This window comes from Melanerpes formicivorus, unplaced genomic scaffold, assembly GCF_026170545.1.
Source record: "Melanerpes formicivorus ecotype bairdi unplaced genomic scaffold, bMelFor1.0.p_v2 SCAF_26, whole genome shotgun sequence".
NCBI classification, from domain to species: domain Eukaryota; kingdom Metazoa; phylum Chordata; class Aves; order Piciformes; family Picidae; genus Melanerpes; species Melanerpes formicivorus.
The window spans coordinates 10,236,265-10,250,130 of NW_027142378.1; the positions used below are offsets into that span (position 1 = coordinate 10,236,265).

The 13,866-nt window shown below is 57.0% G+C and overlaps 3 protein-coding genes across 5 annotated transcripts in view; 2 read left to right on the plus strand and 1 right to left on the minus strand.

Moving 5' to 3' along the window:
* The window catches only part of PPP2R5D (protein phosphatase 2 regulatory subunit B'delta), a 33,366-nt gene extending 31,749 nt beyond the window's left edge, over positions 1 to 1,617 (plus strand). For both annotated transcript variants that reach the window (XM_068153605.1, XM_068153606.1), the window contains exons 15-16: positions 343 to 459; positions 1,380 to 1,617. In XM_068153605.1, the coding sequence (XP_068009706.1) occupies positions 343 to 459; positions 1,380 to 1,517 (255 nt within the window). In that variant the 3' untranslated portion in view covers positions 1,518 to 1,617. The remainder of the gene's footprint in view (positions 1 to 342; positions 460 to 1,379) is intronic.
* Positions 1,618 to 4,178: 2,561 nt separating this feature from the next.
* Positions 4,179 to 5,436, minus strand: MEA1 (male-enhanced antigen 1). Its single transcript, XM_068153615.1, has 3 exons — positions 5,144 to 5,436; positions 4,938 to 5,061; positions 4,179 to 4,855 (listed from the first exon to the last, which is right to left on the minus strand). Exons 1-3 carry the CDS (start codon positions 5,384 to 5,386, stop codon positions 4,692 to 4,694), a joined length of 531 nt encoding a protein of 176 aa, XP_068009716.1. The 5' UTR covers positions 5,387 to 5,436; the 3' UTR covers positions 4,179 to 4,691.
* Positions 5,437 to 5,663: 227 nt separating this feature from the next.
* KLHDC3 (kelch domain containing 3) overlaps positions 5,664 to 13,866 on the plus strand; it is a 36,708-nt gene continuing 28,505 nt past the window's right edge. The window contains exon 1 of one of the 2 annotated variants that reach the window (XM_068153611.1): positions 5,664 to 5,758. Coding sequence is in view for 1 of the 2 variants with exons in the window: in XM_068153610.1 (XP_068009711.1) it covers positions 9,008 to 9,103 (96 nt within the window). In the remaining variant the exon portion in view is untranslated. Of the gene's footprint in view, positions 5,759 to 8,649; positions 9,104 to 13,866 lie in introns of those variants that run through there. The other variant, XM_068153610.1, reaches the window with a different exon arrangement.

The window sequence follows — 13,866 nt, forward strand, 5'->3', positions numbered from 1 at the left end:
CAGTCCTGTGCACACTACTGCAGTGGTCTGTCCCTCTCCAACCCCAGTGTCTTGGAGAGGCTGGCAGTGCTTTACCAGCCTGGTCCTCTGTAGCACTGACCTGTAAATGGTGTGTCATGGAGAGCAGGTGTGTGTCTGGGGACTCCTCTGTCATGCAGTGTGCTGTGGCTCAGAGGGTGCAAGAAGGAATGGGTAGGAGAAGATGCTCCTCTCCTGTCTCTGTGCCTACTGCTACCTTTACGAGCGCCAGGGAGGGCAGCTGGAAGATGTGTGCCACGCTGGGTTAGGATGCTGAGGGTGCAGGCTTGGTGCTGTCTCTCCAGCTGTCTCTCTTGTCTGCAGTACCCCATGTATTATGCACCTTCACCATTGCCTCCTGTCTGCTGTATGGAAACAGAGACCCCGACTGCAGAGGACATACAGCTGCTGAAGAAAACAGTGGAGACAGAGGCTGTGCAGGTGCGTAGCTGGCTGGGACCCTCCAATCACAGAGTGGTTTGGGCTGCAAGGGATCTTAAAGAACATCTAGCTCCATCCACACTGCCATGGGCAGGGACACCTTCTGCTAGACCAGATTGCACCCCTGGTGCAACTTGAGGTCATTTCCTATTGCCCTGTCATTGCTTACTTGGGAGAAGAGGCTGGCATCAGCCTCACTCCAGCCTCCTTTCAGGTAGCTGTGGAGAGCACTGAGGTCTCCCCTCAGCCTCCTCTTCTTCAGGCTAAACAACCCCACCTCACTCAGCCACTCCTCACAGGGCTGTGCTCCAGACCTCTCCCCAGCCTTGTTGCCCTTCTCTGGACACCTTCCAGCATCTGAACATCTTTCTTAACCTGAGGGGCCCAGAACTGGACACAGGCTCTCACCAGTGTTTACTTCAGATTTTAAATGTCTTCCTTCTCCTTAAGGATTCAGAGAAAGGCTGTTCTCCAAACCCTTCACCAGCTTAGTTGCCTTGCTCTGGACAGGCTCCAGCACCTCAATATCTTTCCTGTAGTGAGGGCCCCAAATCCAACCCCGGTATTCAAGGTGCAACCTCAGCAGTGCCAAGTGGAGGGGCATGAGCACTTACGTGGTCCTACTGGCCACACCATTCCTGATCCAGGCCAGGCTGCTGGTGGCCTTCTTGGCCACCTGGGCACACTGCTGGCTCATGTTCAGCCAGCACCCCCAGTTCCTTTTCTGCTGGGCAGCTTTCCAGCCACTCTGCCCCAAGCCTGAACCGCTCACTGGCTTGGTGCAACCGAAGTTGCTGCAGCATAGCGCAGAGCCACTCCACGTGCCCTAGAGCTGCTGGAGTCAGCGACGGGGGAGATGGGGAGGTTGGAGGGGTGGGTGTGTTTGCTGCTGGTCCCTGACTCCTTTGGTCTGTCTGTAGATGCTGAAGGACATTAAGAAGGAGAAAGTTTTGCTGCGACGGAAATCTGAGCTTCCTCAGGACGTCTACACCATAAAAGCCCTGGAGGCCCACAAGAGAGCAGAAGAGTTTCTCACCTCAAGCCAGGAGGCTCTCTGACGGGCTCAGGAGCTGGCCCGGGAAGCTCTGCCCCATCCCTTTCCCCCAGGGGTCACGGAAATGCACTTGGTTCTCATGTATAAATAAGGAATGAACATGGTGAGCTGTGCCTGTCCTCCACTCCATCTACATCCCTCCAGGGTAGATCTGCTTTTATGTTATAACTTGTATCTCACCACTGTCATGTCCTCCCGCTTTTCCTCCTCCCTTCTGCTTTCCTACCTGGGGTGTGCATGCATGAAGGGAACCTGCCTGACCTGTGATTGTATCAGCCCAGGCAGCTTCATTTCCAGCTGCTACCAGGTGGTTCTTACTCTGCCTGGGAGCCAGAGCCTCGCCATGCTGCGGCACAGGCTCTGCGTTGGCCAGAGACTACCACGTGTGGCTCAGCATGCTGCTGCAGGCCCCAAGTGCCCATCTCCACCTTGCCTGCCCCTCTGCAGCCAAGCCCTGTGGTGCCCAGAGGTCAGGCTGAGCTCGGGGCAGGAGTTTGTGGGGACCCTGCTGCCTCTCCAGCTCGCCTTGGGGTGCAGCTCTGGGGCTGAAGGGTCTCATGTACAGCAGAGGAGATGTTAGCTTCCAGCCTTCTTTTGCTTCAAGCCTCTTGTTCTGTTCCTCTCAGTGGAGTGGGGGTTCAGTGCTTTGCCACCCCTAGCAAAGCCGGGTGCAAGCACTATGTACTGTTGCTGCCCTCCCTTTAGAGCATCCTTAGAAGCTCTCTTGTGGGAAAGTGAATTCCTTCAGCTGTTTGTGTTGGTCTGTGCTGACTCCTCATCTGCATCCCAGTGTCTTGGGTTAACTGTGGGCCCAGAATTAACTTTCTGCTTTGTAGCAGGTGTCGGCCACTGACTCCTGCTCCCTTCATCTACCTGCTCAATTAAAAGACTCCTGCTGCTCTCCCTTTGTCACTCTCTCCCATCCCTAGCTCTGCAGTGGCCAGGGTTTCTAGGAAGCTTGTGCTGCTCAAGTAATTTCTACAAACTAATAGAAGCAATGGATACACGTTTCAGGGCCAGGCTGAGTTTGAGTGTTGTCTCCTCTTTATGACCAGTGGCTAGGTGCTACTGCTTCTGTGTGTGTGCTCTGAGCAAAGTCCGCCTTGCCCTGCTACTTTGGCACCTGCTGCAGCCCCGGGCCCTGGTTAGTTACCATGTGGTGCACCTGGAACTTGTGCTACTTTAGCCTTTAGAGCACACTTGCTGATAGCCCAGGGGGTTGCAAAGCACTTGGGTGCTACTATTATGCTACAGCTTTCTCCCCTACCTTTTGTGGTGCAGACTCAGTGCCAGGCCAAGGTGTCACCTCAGAGAGGCTGGTTTGTGGTAGCAGAGGGAACTCTTCCTTGCTTCTTACCTGCTGTGCTTGCATTTTTGACACATAAGCTTCAGTGGGGTTGCAGTAGTGGAGAGAGCACACAGGGTCGATGCTAGTCTGCCACTGCTTTGCAGCATCATGGGGTACTGCAGAAGCTCCTGGTGTATCCTGCTTATCCTCACCAGAGAACCATTCCCAGGTCAGAGGTTCCTCCCCTCTCATCTTGCCACTGGTGTGCAGTGTTCTCTTTCCTCCAACCCAAAACTAAGGATTTTTTTATGTCCCCTGTGTATCCTGTCCCTCCATCCCTGCTTGGCACACTTCCCCATCCCTTAGGAGTAGCTGGCAAGCACGAGTTCGTGCGGGACCACCACCAGTCGGGCAGGACCCTATCTCCCCTCTGCTTCGTGCAAGGGGCCAGTTCATCAGGAGACTTACAAAACACCTCAGGGAGGTTCTTGCTTATTTTGAACATTAGTCCAAGCTCATGGTCAGCTGCCAATTGATTACCTCATGCCTGGCACAGCATGTAGACATGCCCCGGGTGATGCCAGCGGGAGCGGCCGGGCAGCAGGCGTCTCGGGGCACAGGGGAGACGAGGCTGGCCGAGCACCCCTGGCAGCAGGGCTCGGGAGGGCGCTGCTCCCCGCTGCAGTACAGGCTCTCTAACTCGTCCCTGTCAGAACCCACCGCTTTACTTTTGGGGTGCTGCAGCATGCGTGTGCCCTCACCTGAGCCTGCTTGCTGCTAGGCCGTGCCTGCCTTTCCCCAGCACGGGCTGCTGGGCTCGCAGAGGGAAGAGAGGCTGGTGGTGCACAGAAGCTGTTTGGTGTCCTGCAGGGGGTCCCTCTCTGCTGGCAGCCCCCCAGCCTGGCCAGAGGAACGCTTGCTGGGGCTGCGCCGCGCGCGGGCAGGACTGCAACGCACCGCAACTACGTGCTGTACGGCTTCAGTGTTCCTCTCATAGTTTTGTGTGTCTTGTTCTGGGTCAGGGAATTTATGCTTAGTACTTCCACACTGCCATTAGTTTGCTGCCTATTCATTCCAGTGTCCTTGGACATCCAAGAAGGGGACCACGTAAGAAAGGGAGGGGGGGAGGGGGGAGTGTGCTCATCTGCTGCTCATCTGCAGGCCTCTGTCTGCAAGGCTACAGCTACCCCCTGCTTCTCTACACTTGGTTTCTAGCATTAGCACTGCTCATTTCTGCCTATGCCTTTCCCCACATCAGCCAAATGGACAGAACTGGAGCTGCCTCTTCCACTTCACCTGGCTCCCTCCTCCTGAGGGAACAAGCAAAACTTAACTATTGTATTCACCCCCTGGACACAAGTATTAAGCTGCTTACAGTTCATATGTACATATGGTGTACTTTATTTTCAGTAGAGCATTACATAGTATGAAAGTGTTGGATTTTGTACAGATGTCCCTGTATGTACAGAACTAAATAAAAACAATCTCTTGGAAAGACAACATTCGACTTCACCTGATACTCCAACACACGGTCCCTGCCCTGGGGGAGAGGGGCCCTAGCACGGAGAGGGACTGCTCCAGCACGGACAAATCCAGTGTTTGTCCTAAGGGAAACTGGGCAAAGCTGGCCAAGACCCCACCTGCCACATGCACACAGGTATGGAAACGGGCTGGGTTCCTCGCAGGCAGAGGAAGCCAACACAAGGACATCACAGCAGGTTACACGCCGGCTGGAACCGGGAAAGAGGAGCAGGAAGGGAAGTCGGGCAATGGCAGTGGGGACAAACTGAAAGGTGGATGCCAGCAAATCCTCTCACCGGCCGGCTCCAAGGCAGCAGGCGCGGTGGAGGGAGGGCTGGCTTGGGCAGCCCCCGCGCTGCAGCTCGGCCCTCACTTCCACTCGGGAGCGGGGCCGCCGAGGCTCTGCCGGGCCTGCAGCGTACGCTGCACAACAGCCTTCCACTGGTCCTCCGAGATCTGGCTGGCCCAGGCGGGAATGCCCAGGCTGGGAAGCTTCACGCCGGCCATCGTCCTCTTCACCAGCTCCACATGTTCTGCGGACAAGAGAGGGCGTGAGGCCGGGGGGGCTCGGCCGGGAGGGCTCGGCCGGGAGGGCTCGGCCGGAGGCGCCGTTACCTGCGTCCATGGGGATGGAGCTGCGGCTGCTGGGAGCCACAGCGCCTTGCTCGGCCGCCGCCGCTTCCTCCTCCGCCTCCTCCTCGCTGTCGGCCGGCGGGTCGGGCAGGTACAGCCTCATCATCTGCAGAGAAAGGCAGGCAGCGGCTGCTCCCCCACCCGCCGGCTCTCCCCCAGCCCTAGCCCGGCCCGGCGCGGGGTGCTACCTGCAGCCGCTCCTGCAGGTCGGGGCCCGGCTCGGCGCGGCCCGCCGGGGCGGCAGGAGGCCCTGCCTCGCCGGGGCCCTGCTCCGGCTCCTGGCTCAGCGGCTGGTACAAATACCCGCCGCCCTCTTCCTCCTCCTCCTCTTCCTCATCGCCGCTCCAGCCCGCCGAGCCGTTGGGGGCCTCCGGCGGCCCCGGCTCCTCGGGACACACCCGTTCCGGCCCCATACTCCCCGCCACTGCCATCCACCGGGCGCGGCGGCGGAGAGGCCTGGCCGCCTCCGCCCGGAAGCGTCGCCGCTGAGGCACTGTGGGTGCTGTAGTGCTGGGGCGGGAGGCGCCGCCGGCACCGCGCCGCCGCCATCGGCCTCCGCCGGCGCTGCCGCACCGCGCCCGGCCGGGGCAGGGCAGGGCAGGGCAGGGCGGGCTGCAAAAGGCCGTGCCCCCAAGGGGAGCGCCAGCCCGACACCCCCGAAGGGGCCCCGTGGGGCTGCGGTGCCGCGGCGGGGGAGGGCGCGGAGGGCGGGCGCCGGGCGGGGCGGCGCCGGACTACAAATCCCAGGGACGGGCGGGCGCGGCCGTAGGACTGGGGCTACTGGGTCGCCTTCCCGCCGCCAGGTACGGGGCTGAGGGAGGCTGCGAGGCGCCGGCTGGCAGCGCGGGGTGTCCGCGCCGGGGCTGCCGGGGAGCCGTCGGCGCGGGGCCGGTGCTGGCGGGGGCTAGCCGCGGGGCTGGCCGCGCAGGGCGGGCTGCAGCTGCCGCCCAGCCTCCCTGGGAGGGCTGCCCGCCGAGCCCGGCGCTGCCGCTCTCCCCGGGGCTAGCCTCCGGCCTCGGGGCTGGCGGGGACCCCCGGGCGGTGGTGGGAGGTGCAGGGCGGCCCTGAGGGGGCCCGCGAGTGTTGGCGGCAGCCGGCCCTGGAGTCGCTCCGCTTCCCCTCGGGGGCTGGCGGGTCCCTGCCCTGGAGGCTGCCCTCCTGCTCCTCGTCTGTTCCCCCGGGCCCCGGTCTGTTCCCGCCGGGCCCTCTCTGCCGGTGCCCGCGGGCTTGTGCCGGGTCAGCCCGATCGCCTTGCCGGGCTCGGAGCTCCGCGCCGGCAAGCAGGGGCGGCGGGGAGCAGCCCGGCGGGGAAGCAGCCCGGGGAGCAGGGGCGGCGGGGAGCAGCCCGGGGAGCAGGGGCGGCGGGGAGCAGCCCGGCGGGGAGCAGGGGCGGCGGGGAGCAGCCCGGCGGCGCACGCTGCCTTGCGGCGGCGGCAGGTGCAGGGCAAGGAGGCGGCGCGGCCGTGCCCCGAGCAAGCAACGCCACGGTCGTGGTCCCCTCCTGAGGCTCTCCCTTCCCACGGGGCTGCCCTTGGCGTGGCAGAAACAATCCTGACAGTAGCCAGAGACCCAGAGAAATTCCTCGCGGGGGAGAACGAGCCAAGGAATATCTCTGTAGGGGCTTGGAAGGCGAGATGAGGAAGGGGAGAAGCCACCTCGGAAGGTGCAGAATGGTAGTTGGAGCTTCGGGCTAAAGCAAGTCGGTGCTGGGCAAAGTGCTTGGGCAAAAATAAGGTAGTGGTGGCTGCTGCTGTCTGCAAGGAGGGACGCTGGAATCCACTGCTCCCTGAGGTCTGTGGTTTCTGTGTCTAAAACGAGCTTCCAGATCGGTTTTCGGGTAACGAGCTCAGGAGGGGGCTGTTCTAGCAGCGTCCAGTTGAGCGCTGCTGGAATCACATTGTGAGCGTCCGAGCTGGCTGAATGTGCAAGCTTGCAATTTCACACTGCCATAGCATAAATAGTCGAAGCATCACCAGGATAAATGTCAAGCACGAGGGAAGAAAGGGGGTGGTTCTCACCCTATCTCTAACAGTAAGTTGGATGTGCTTGAAATAAAACAGTCTATATGGGCTGCTGCGAGCTAGCTGGACTATTTTAAGCATCACTAAACCTTGTGGCTGGCATCTTTGGGGAGATGGGATTGAGGCAGCCACGCATTAGGGTTTGCTCTCTGGAGCCACGTTGCAGGAGCAGTAGGGCTTCTCTGCTTGGGGTGGTGCTCTGAAGAGCAAGCCCTTGAAAATCCAGGCTGCTTTCTAATGAGTTTCTCTCCCTTGCTGTGGGGATTGACTGCAGCAAGGGAAATCTGAGCAGCTTTCAGCAATGGCTCAAGGGTTTTTTTTTTCCCCCCTTTCTCTAGGTGTAAAGGAATAAGGCAGCCCCATGAATTCTCTGCACAAAGAAGTAGATCTAAGGAGCTGTATTTTGCTTCTAAGACTACATCATCTTTTTGGTCAGGCATTGGAGCAGGCTGCCCAGGGGGGTGGTGGGAGTCACTGTGCCTAGAGGTGAAACGTGGGCATGGCTCTTTGAGACATGGTTTAATGGCCATGGTGGTTTTGTTTTGATGGTTGGACTCTTCTCGTGGAGCTCTTTTCCAGCTGAGAGCATTCTGTAACTGATTCTGGCTGGCTGGTGTACTTGTAGGTGGTCAGCAGCTTTCTAGCTCAGATGAATTGTTTTCATAGTTAATTGTAGGGATTGAAAAGAGAAAGGCTAAAGCAAACAGCTGAGACATCCAACTGAAAGCCATGATGTGGCCGTGACACTTTGGGACCAGGCTTTCTCCAGTGGGTCCAGTCACAGGACAAGGGGTAATGGACACAAACTTGTACAGAAGTTTCATCTAGATGTGAGGAGGAACTTCCTTAATTCAAGGGTGACAGGGCACTGGAACAGGCTGCCCAGAGAGGTGGTGGAGTCTCCATCTCTGGAGGCATTCCAAACCTGCCTGGATGTGTTCCTGTGTGACCCTCTCTGGGTGAAGCTGCCTTGGCAGGGGGGTTGGACTCAAGGATCTCCAGAGGTCCCTTCCAACCCCTACCATTCTGTGATTCAGGTGTCATGTGCATCCTTCCCAGCACAACCAGATGTCTGGGTGTTGTCTGGAGGTGCTGTGTTGGAAGAGCACAGAGCCAACATAAGTCTGGTGGCTCTCTTGCTCAGCAGTGCAGTGCCCTGGGTGAACTGCTGTGCTCTCTGCTGGATCTCGGTGCTGATGAAGAGGAAGGGAGGTGTTGAAGGACATCCACAGCTGTTTCTCTGCTAACAGGATTGAGGGGGTTACACCTGTGGTCAGGTGTGATGCCTGACAGCAGCAACAGAGCCAGTCTGTGGCCATCTGATGGCTGAGTGAGTACCTGGGCCTGTGCAGTCAGCCAAGGGCTTCAGGCATCTCTGTGGGCAGGTCCTTTGGAGCACCTTTTAATTTTAGCCTCCCTGTGCTGAAGGGCAGAGGAACAACTCATTGCTGTGCTTGCTTGGCTTCCATCATCACCAGCACTGACTGCTGCAACTGGGGTTGGAATTATGACCTCACTTCAAGAAACTTTCTTGTTCCTGTCAGCTAATGGCAGCACCTCTCAGGGCTTCAACCCAAACTTCTGTGTGCCTCTCTGCTTGGCTGTGACTCTGAGGGAGGGTTCAGAATGGAGGGTGTCAGACTAGGGCAATGAGAAGTTGTGCAGAGGATTGCTGCCTTTGTGAGTGTCAAGTGAAGTTAAAAGATCCATTAGGGAAAAATTCTTGACACTGAGGGTGGTGAGACACAGGAACAGGTTGCCCAGGGAGGTTGTGGATGGCCTCTCCCTGGAGGGGTTGAAGGCCAGGCTGGATGAGGCCCTGAGCAACTTGGTCTTGGTGGAGAAGGTGTCCCTGCCCATGGCAGGGGGTTTGGAACTAGGTGGTCATTAAGGTCCCATCCAAATCATTCCATGATTCCTGCTTAGCTTTTGGAGGGGGTGAAGTGAGGTGCCAACACGTGTGCCAGAAAAGCAAGCAGAGGTTTGGGACAGAAAATAGCTCTTAAAAATAGATTTCACTCCTATTTGTAGATGGTGCAACAAGAGGAGCTGCAAGAGGAAAGTGGCTTTGGGACAGGAGGTTGCTTTAATGGAAGGGTGTTCTTAAAAGGCAAGAGAAGGAGGCAGGTTGGAGCTGAATGCCAAAAGCATGGGGAGGAGCAGAGGGCTCCTCAGGGGGCAGGGCTGTGGGACTGGGCAGGGAGGAGAGGGAGGCTGAAAAGGAGAGCAAGCCCTCAGTGAAGGCAGGAAAGGTTTGTGAGAGGTTTGGGATGCGGTGTGGCCAGCAGTGGGAGAGAAAGCTGGCTGGATGTTTTCACTGCAGTGTGGGGATGAGCACTCCTTTTTAGGAAACCCTGGCAGCTTGCTTCATCCTGTGCCCCCCCTTTGCCTGGCAGGGTATGATCCTGGGAGGATTGCTTCACAGTTCCCAGTGTTTCCTTTTCACCAAGCCAGGCAGTGGTTCTGCATGCCCAGGGAGGTGGTGGAGTCACCATCCCTGGAGGTGTTCAAGAAAAGTGTGGATATGGCACCTGGGGATGTGATTTAATGGCCACAGTGGTCTGAGGTTGATGGTTGGACTCAAGGCTCTTAGAGGTCTTTTCCAACCAAAACACTTCTGTGACTCTATGCCCTGGCTCTGAGGAGTGGCAGCAAGAGGCTGTGCTGGATGTTTGCTCTGCAGGGGCATCTCCACCCTGAGTCAAGGCCATGAGCAGCTAGCTTCAAGCCCTAACCACCAGCCCAGGGCCCTTGTACAGCTGCCTGCCTCCTGGGAAGGGTTGATGTCTGGCAAACCCCTCCCCACAGACTGTCATTGTAGGAAGCAACATCAACACCAACATCAGCCTTTCCTGCAGTGTCACCAGCTGGGCCTTCAGCCACCGCCTCTCCCTTGACCAGATGAACTTCTTAGGCTGTGTCTGCCTTCAGTCTGGGCTGCTCAGCCTGCAGAGGAGAAGGCTGAGAGGAGATCTTACTGATTACACATGTCTGAAGGGTGGCTGTCAAGCAGCAGGGGCCAGGTTCTTCTCAATGGTGTTTTGTGCTAGGACCAAGGAGCAGTGGATGCAAAGTGGAACACAGAAAGTTCCACCTCAGAATGAGGGAAAACTTTACAGTGAGGGTGGCAGAATCCTGGAGCAGGCTGCTCAGAGAGGTTGTGGAGTCTCCTCCTCTGGAGACTTTCAAGACCTGTCTGGAGACATTCCTGTGTGACCTGCCCTGGGTGATGCTGCTTTGGCAGGGGGTTGGGCTTGATCTCTAGTGGTCCCTCCCAGCCCCTACCACTCTGTGATTCTGAGATTTCTTCTGTTCCTGTAGCTAACCTTAATTGTGGAGCTGTTCAGGTGGCATAGTTCAGGCTGTTCAGTGAGCACTTGCAGCCCAGAAAGCCAACCCCATCCTGGGCTGCATCAACAGAAGCATGGCCAGCAGGGCAAGGGAGGGGATTCTGCCCCTCTGCTCCCCTCTGGTGAGACCACACCTGGAGTACTGCCTCCAGGTCTGGAGCCCCTATTATGGGAAGGATCTGGAGGTGCTGGAAGGTGTCCAGAGAACGGCCACGAGGATGAGCAGAGGGCTGGAGCTGCTCTGCTGTGAGGACAGACTGAGGGAGTTGGGGCTGTTCAGTCTGGAGAAGAGAAGGATCTGAGTAGACCTAATTGAGGCCTTTCAGGATATTAAGGGGACCTACAAGACAGCTGGGGAGGGACTTCTTAGGGTGTCAAATAATGATAGGACTGGGGGGAATGGAGCAAAGCTAGAAATGGGTAGATTCAGACTGGATGTGAGGAAGAAGTTCTTCCCCATGAGGGTGGTGAGAGCCTGGCACAGGCTGCCCAGGGAGGTGGTGGAAGCCTCATCCCTGGAGGTGTTTGCAACCAGGCTGGAGGTGGCTGTGAGCAACCTGCTGTGGTGTGAGGTGTCCCTGGCCATGGCAGGGGGTTGGAACTGGCTGAGCCTTGAGGTCCTTTCCAACCCTGGCAATTCTGAGATTGGTAGCTGGCTGCTGTTGGAGTGAAAGGGCCAGGCTGATGTGCTCTTCTGCCTCAGGAAGAGCCAAGGGGGGATTTGGGCTCAGCCTGAGGTATGCAGAAAATACTGATGGTAAAGGCCAGCTAAGGTCTTCAAGGTGTCTCTTACACCAAGAAGCAATTCTGAGGCAAGTGGTTAGATCTCTCAGTGCAAACTCCTGACTGAGGCAGGAAGCAGATTTAGATACGATTCAAAATAGCTTGGAAGAAGGTGACTTGGGTGGTCTCCATGGAAACTCCTCTCTGCTGTGTCTTTGCAGAGCTCTTACACAAGAGCTGCTGCCTGCCTTAGAGAAACCACAGCCTTTTAAAAACCAAACCCCAAACCTGCTTGATCTGAATTTGTGGTGGTCCCAGCCACAGTGCAGCATGGCCTGTAGGAGAAGGGGGCCGCTCCTGGGTCCTTCTGGAGCAGCTTTGCTGGAGAAGAGTGTGGAAGGCACATTGAGGGAGGTTCTCCTCCCCTTCTCTTCTGCCCTGTGGGACCTCATCTGCAATATTGTGTCCAGTTCTGGGCTCCCCAGTTCAAGAGGGACAGGGACTTGCTGGAAAGAGTATGGGAAAGGGTTACAAAGATGCTGAGGGGACTAAAATGTCTCTCCTGTGAGGAAAGACAGAGAATTTGGTCTTTTTTAGACTGAGGGGGGAGCTCATCAGTGCTTAGAAACACTGAGAGGGTGGGTGGCAGGAGGATGGGAGCAGTCTGTTCTCAGTGATGCCCAGGGACAGGGCACAAACTTGAACAGAAGAAGTTCCATTAAATAGGAGGAGGAACCTCTTTAATTCAAGGGTGACAGAGCACTGGAGCAGGCTGCCCAGGGAGGTGGTGGAGTCTCCATCTCTGGAGGCATTCCAGACCTGCCTGGATGTGTTCCCGTGGGGCCCTCTTGAAGTGAAGCTGCCTTGGCAGGGGGGTTGGGTTTGCTCTCCAGAGCTCTCTTCCATCTCCTACCACTCTGTGAGAAGAGCTCCATGTGACTCTGTGGGCTGCTGACTGCAGTGAGGGTTCTGTTGATTGCTGCTAGGAGAGGCTTTGCAGGAGGGACTGCATGGTGTGTGTGCTCATGTGATGCAGGTTGAACTGCAGCATGTCCTGTTGCTGTGACTGCCAGGTACAGAGCATGCCCTGGCTGCCAGGCACTAGTTTGGAGGCAACTTGTAAAAGAATTAACTTTCAAAGGAATTTACTCAATTTACTTATTTTTCTCCTGAGATGAACAGTTCTGGGAGGAGGTGACTGGCTTCTGGGTGCCTCTCATGGAATCAGAGAACTGTTTCAGTTGGAGAAGACCACCAAGATCACTGAGTCCAACCCAAGACCCCCATGCCTGTTAAACCATGGCCCAGAGTGCCATGCCCACAGGTTTCTTGAACACCTCTGGGGATGGTGACTCCACCACTTCCCTGGGCAGCCTGCTCCAATGCCTGACCACTCCTGCAGGAAAGACATTTTTCCTCCTATCCAACCTAAACCTCCCTTGGCACAGTGTCAGGCCAGTTTGAAGTGTCTGTAGTGAGCATGGCTGGAGCTGGAGGCTGAAGGCATCTCTGTTGGGTCACATCTCTGACTCTTTCCCCAGGTGGGGAGAAGATGAGAGTGTGGAGGTGGTCCAGATACTGTGGTGGTCAGGCTGCTGCTGCTGCATGCCTGGTTGTGAGCAGTGGTTCTGCTTGGTTGAAGGGATGGAGGGAGATCACTTGAAGCAGAGCAGCTGCCTCTTCTTGCTGCTCTCTGTCTACTCTGGAAACTTGAAACAGAAGGTTAAAGGAACTTGAAAACCTGCTGGGAGTGCTGGTGGACAAGTTCACTGTGAGTCAGCAGTGTGGCCTAGTGGCCTAGAAGGCTGATGGTATTCTGGCCAGCAGGTCAAAGGATACTCTCCACCCCCTCTGCTCTGCTCTGGTGAGGCCACATAGGCAGTACTGGGTTCAGCTGTGGGCTCCTCTGCTCAGGAGCTTGGGAACTACTGGGGAGAGGTCCAACAGAAGGCCACAGAGGTGCTGAGGGGGCTGGAGATCTCTCTTGTGAGAAGAGGCTGACAGACCTGGGGCTGTTTAGCCTGGGGAAAAGCAGACTTGAGAGGGAATCTTATCTCTGTTTATCAGCACCTAAACAGCAAGGGTCAAGAGGATGGGGCTGGGCCCTTCCCAGGGGAGCACAGCGATAAGACAAGAGGCAATGGCCACAAACTAGGTTGTGGGAGGTTCCACCTCAAGAGGAGGAAAAACTTAGTTACTTTGAGGATACTGGAGCACTGGGACAGGCTGCCCAGAGAGGTTGTGGGGTCCTCTGCTCTGGAGATTCTCAAACCCCATCTGCAACCTGATCTAGGGGAACCTGTTCTAGCCAGGGGGGCTGGAGTCAGCGGTGCCCAGAGGTCCCTTCCTACCCCTCCCCTTCTGTGGAACTCTGCCTTTTCTCTTTGGAAAGTAGTGAGAGAAAATGTGTAGGGATTTTGCTCCTTGTTCTGAGGCCTCTGCAGATCTCTTTGAGTCCTGCAAATGCCACAACTGAGTGTGGGGTGGGAGTGCACTGACTGCATCTTCCAAGAAGCTGTAACCAAGCAATTGAAAGAGAGAACCTTCTGTAGGCTCTCTGGAACACTGACCTCTCCTCTCATGGCTGCTTTCCAGCTGAGGGGAATGTTATTTTACTGACCTACAGCACCCACAGACTCATAGGATGGTTTGGGTTGGAAAGGACACCTTAAAGGTCATCCTGTTCCCCACCATGAGCAGGGACACCTTCCACCAGACCAGGCTCCTCAAGGCTCTGTCCAACCTGGCCTTGAACATCTCCATGGAGAGGGCATCCACAGCCTCCCTGGGCAACCTGCTTCAGTGTCTCACCACCCC

Coding starts and splice junctions, on each gene's coding strand:
- MEA1 (XM_068153615.1), bottom strand. CDS start 5,386: ATGGCAGTGGCGGGGAGTATGGGGCCGGAACGGGTGTGTCCCGAGGAG. Junction 5,062..5,143: donor ACCTGCAGGAGCGGCTGCAG/GTAGCACCCCGC, acceptor CTTTCTCTGCAG/ATGATGAGGCTGTACCTGCC. Junction 4,856..4,937: donor CTCCATCCCCATGGACGCAG/GTAACGGCGCCT, acceptor TCTTGTCCGCAG/AACATGTGGAGCTGGTGAAG.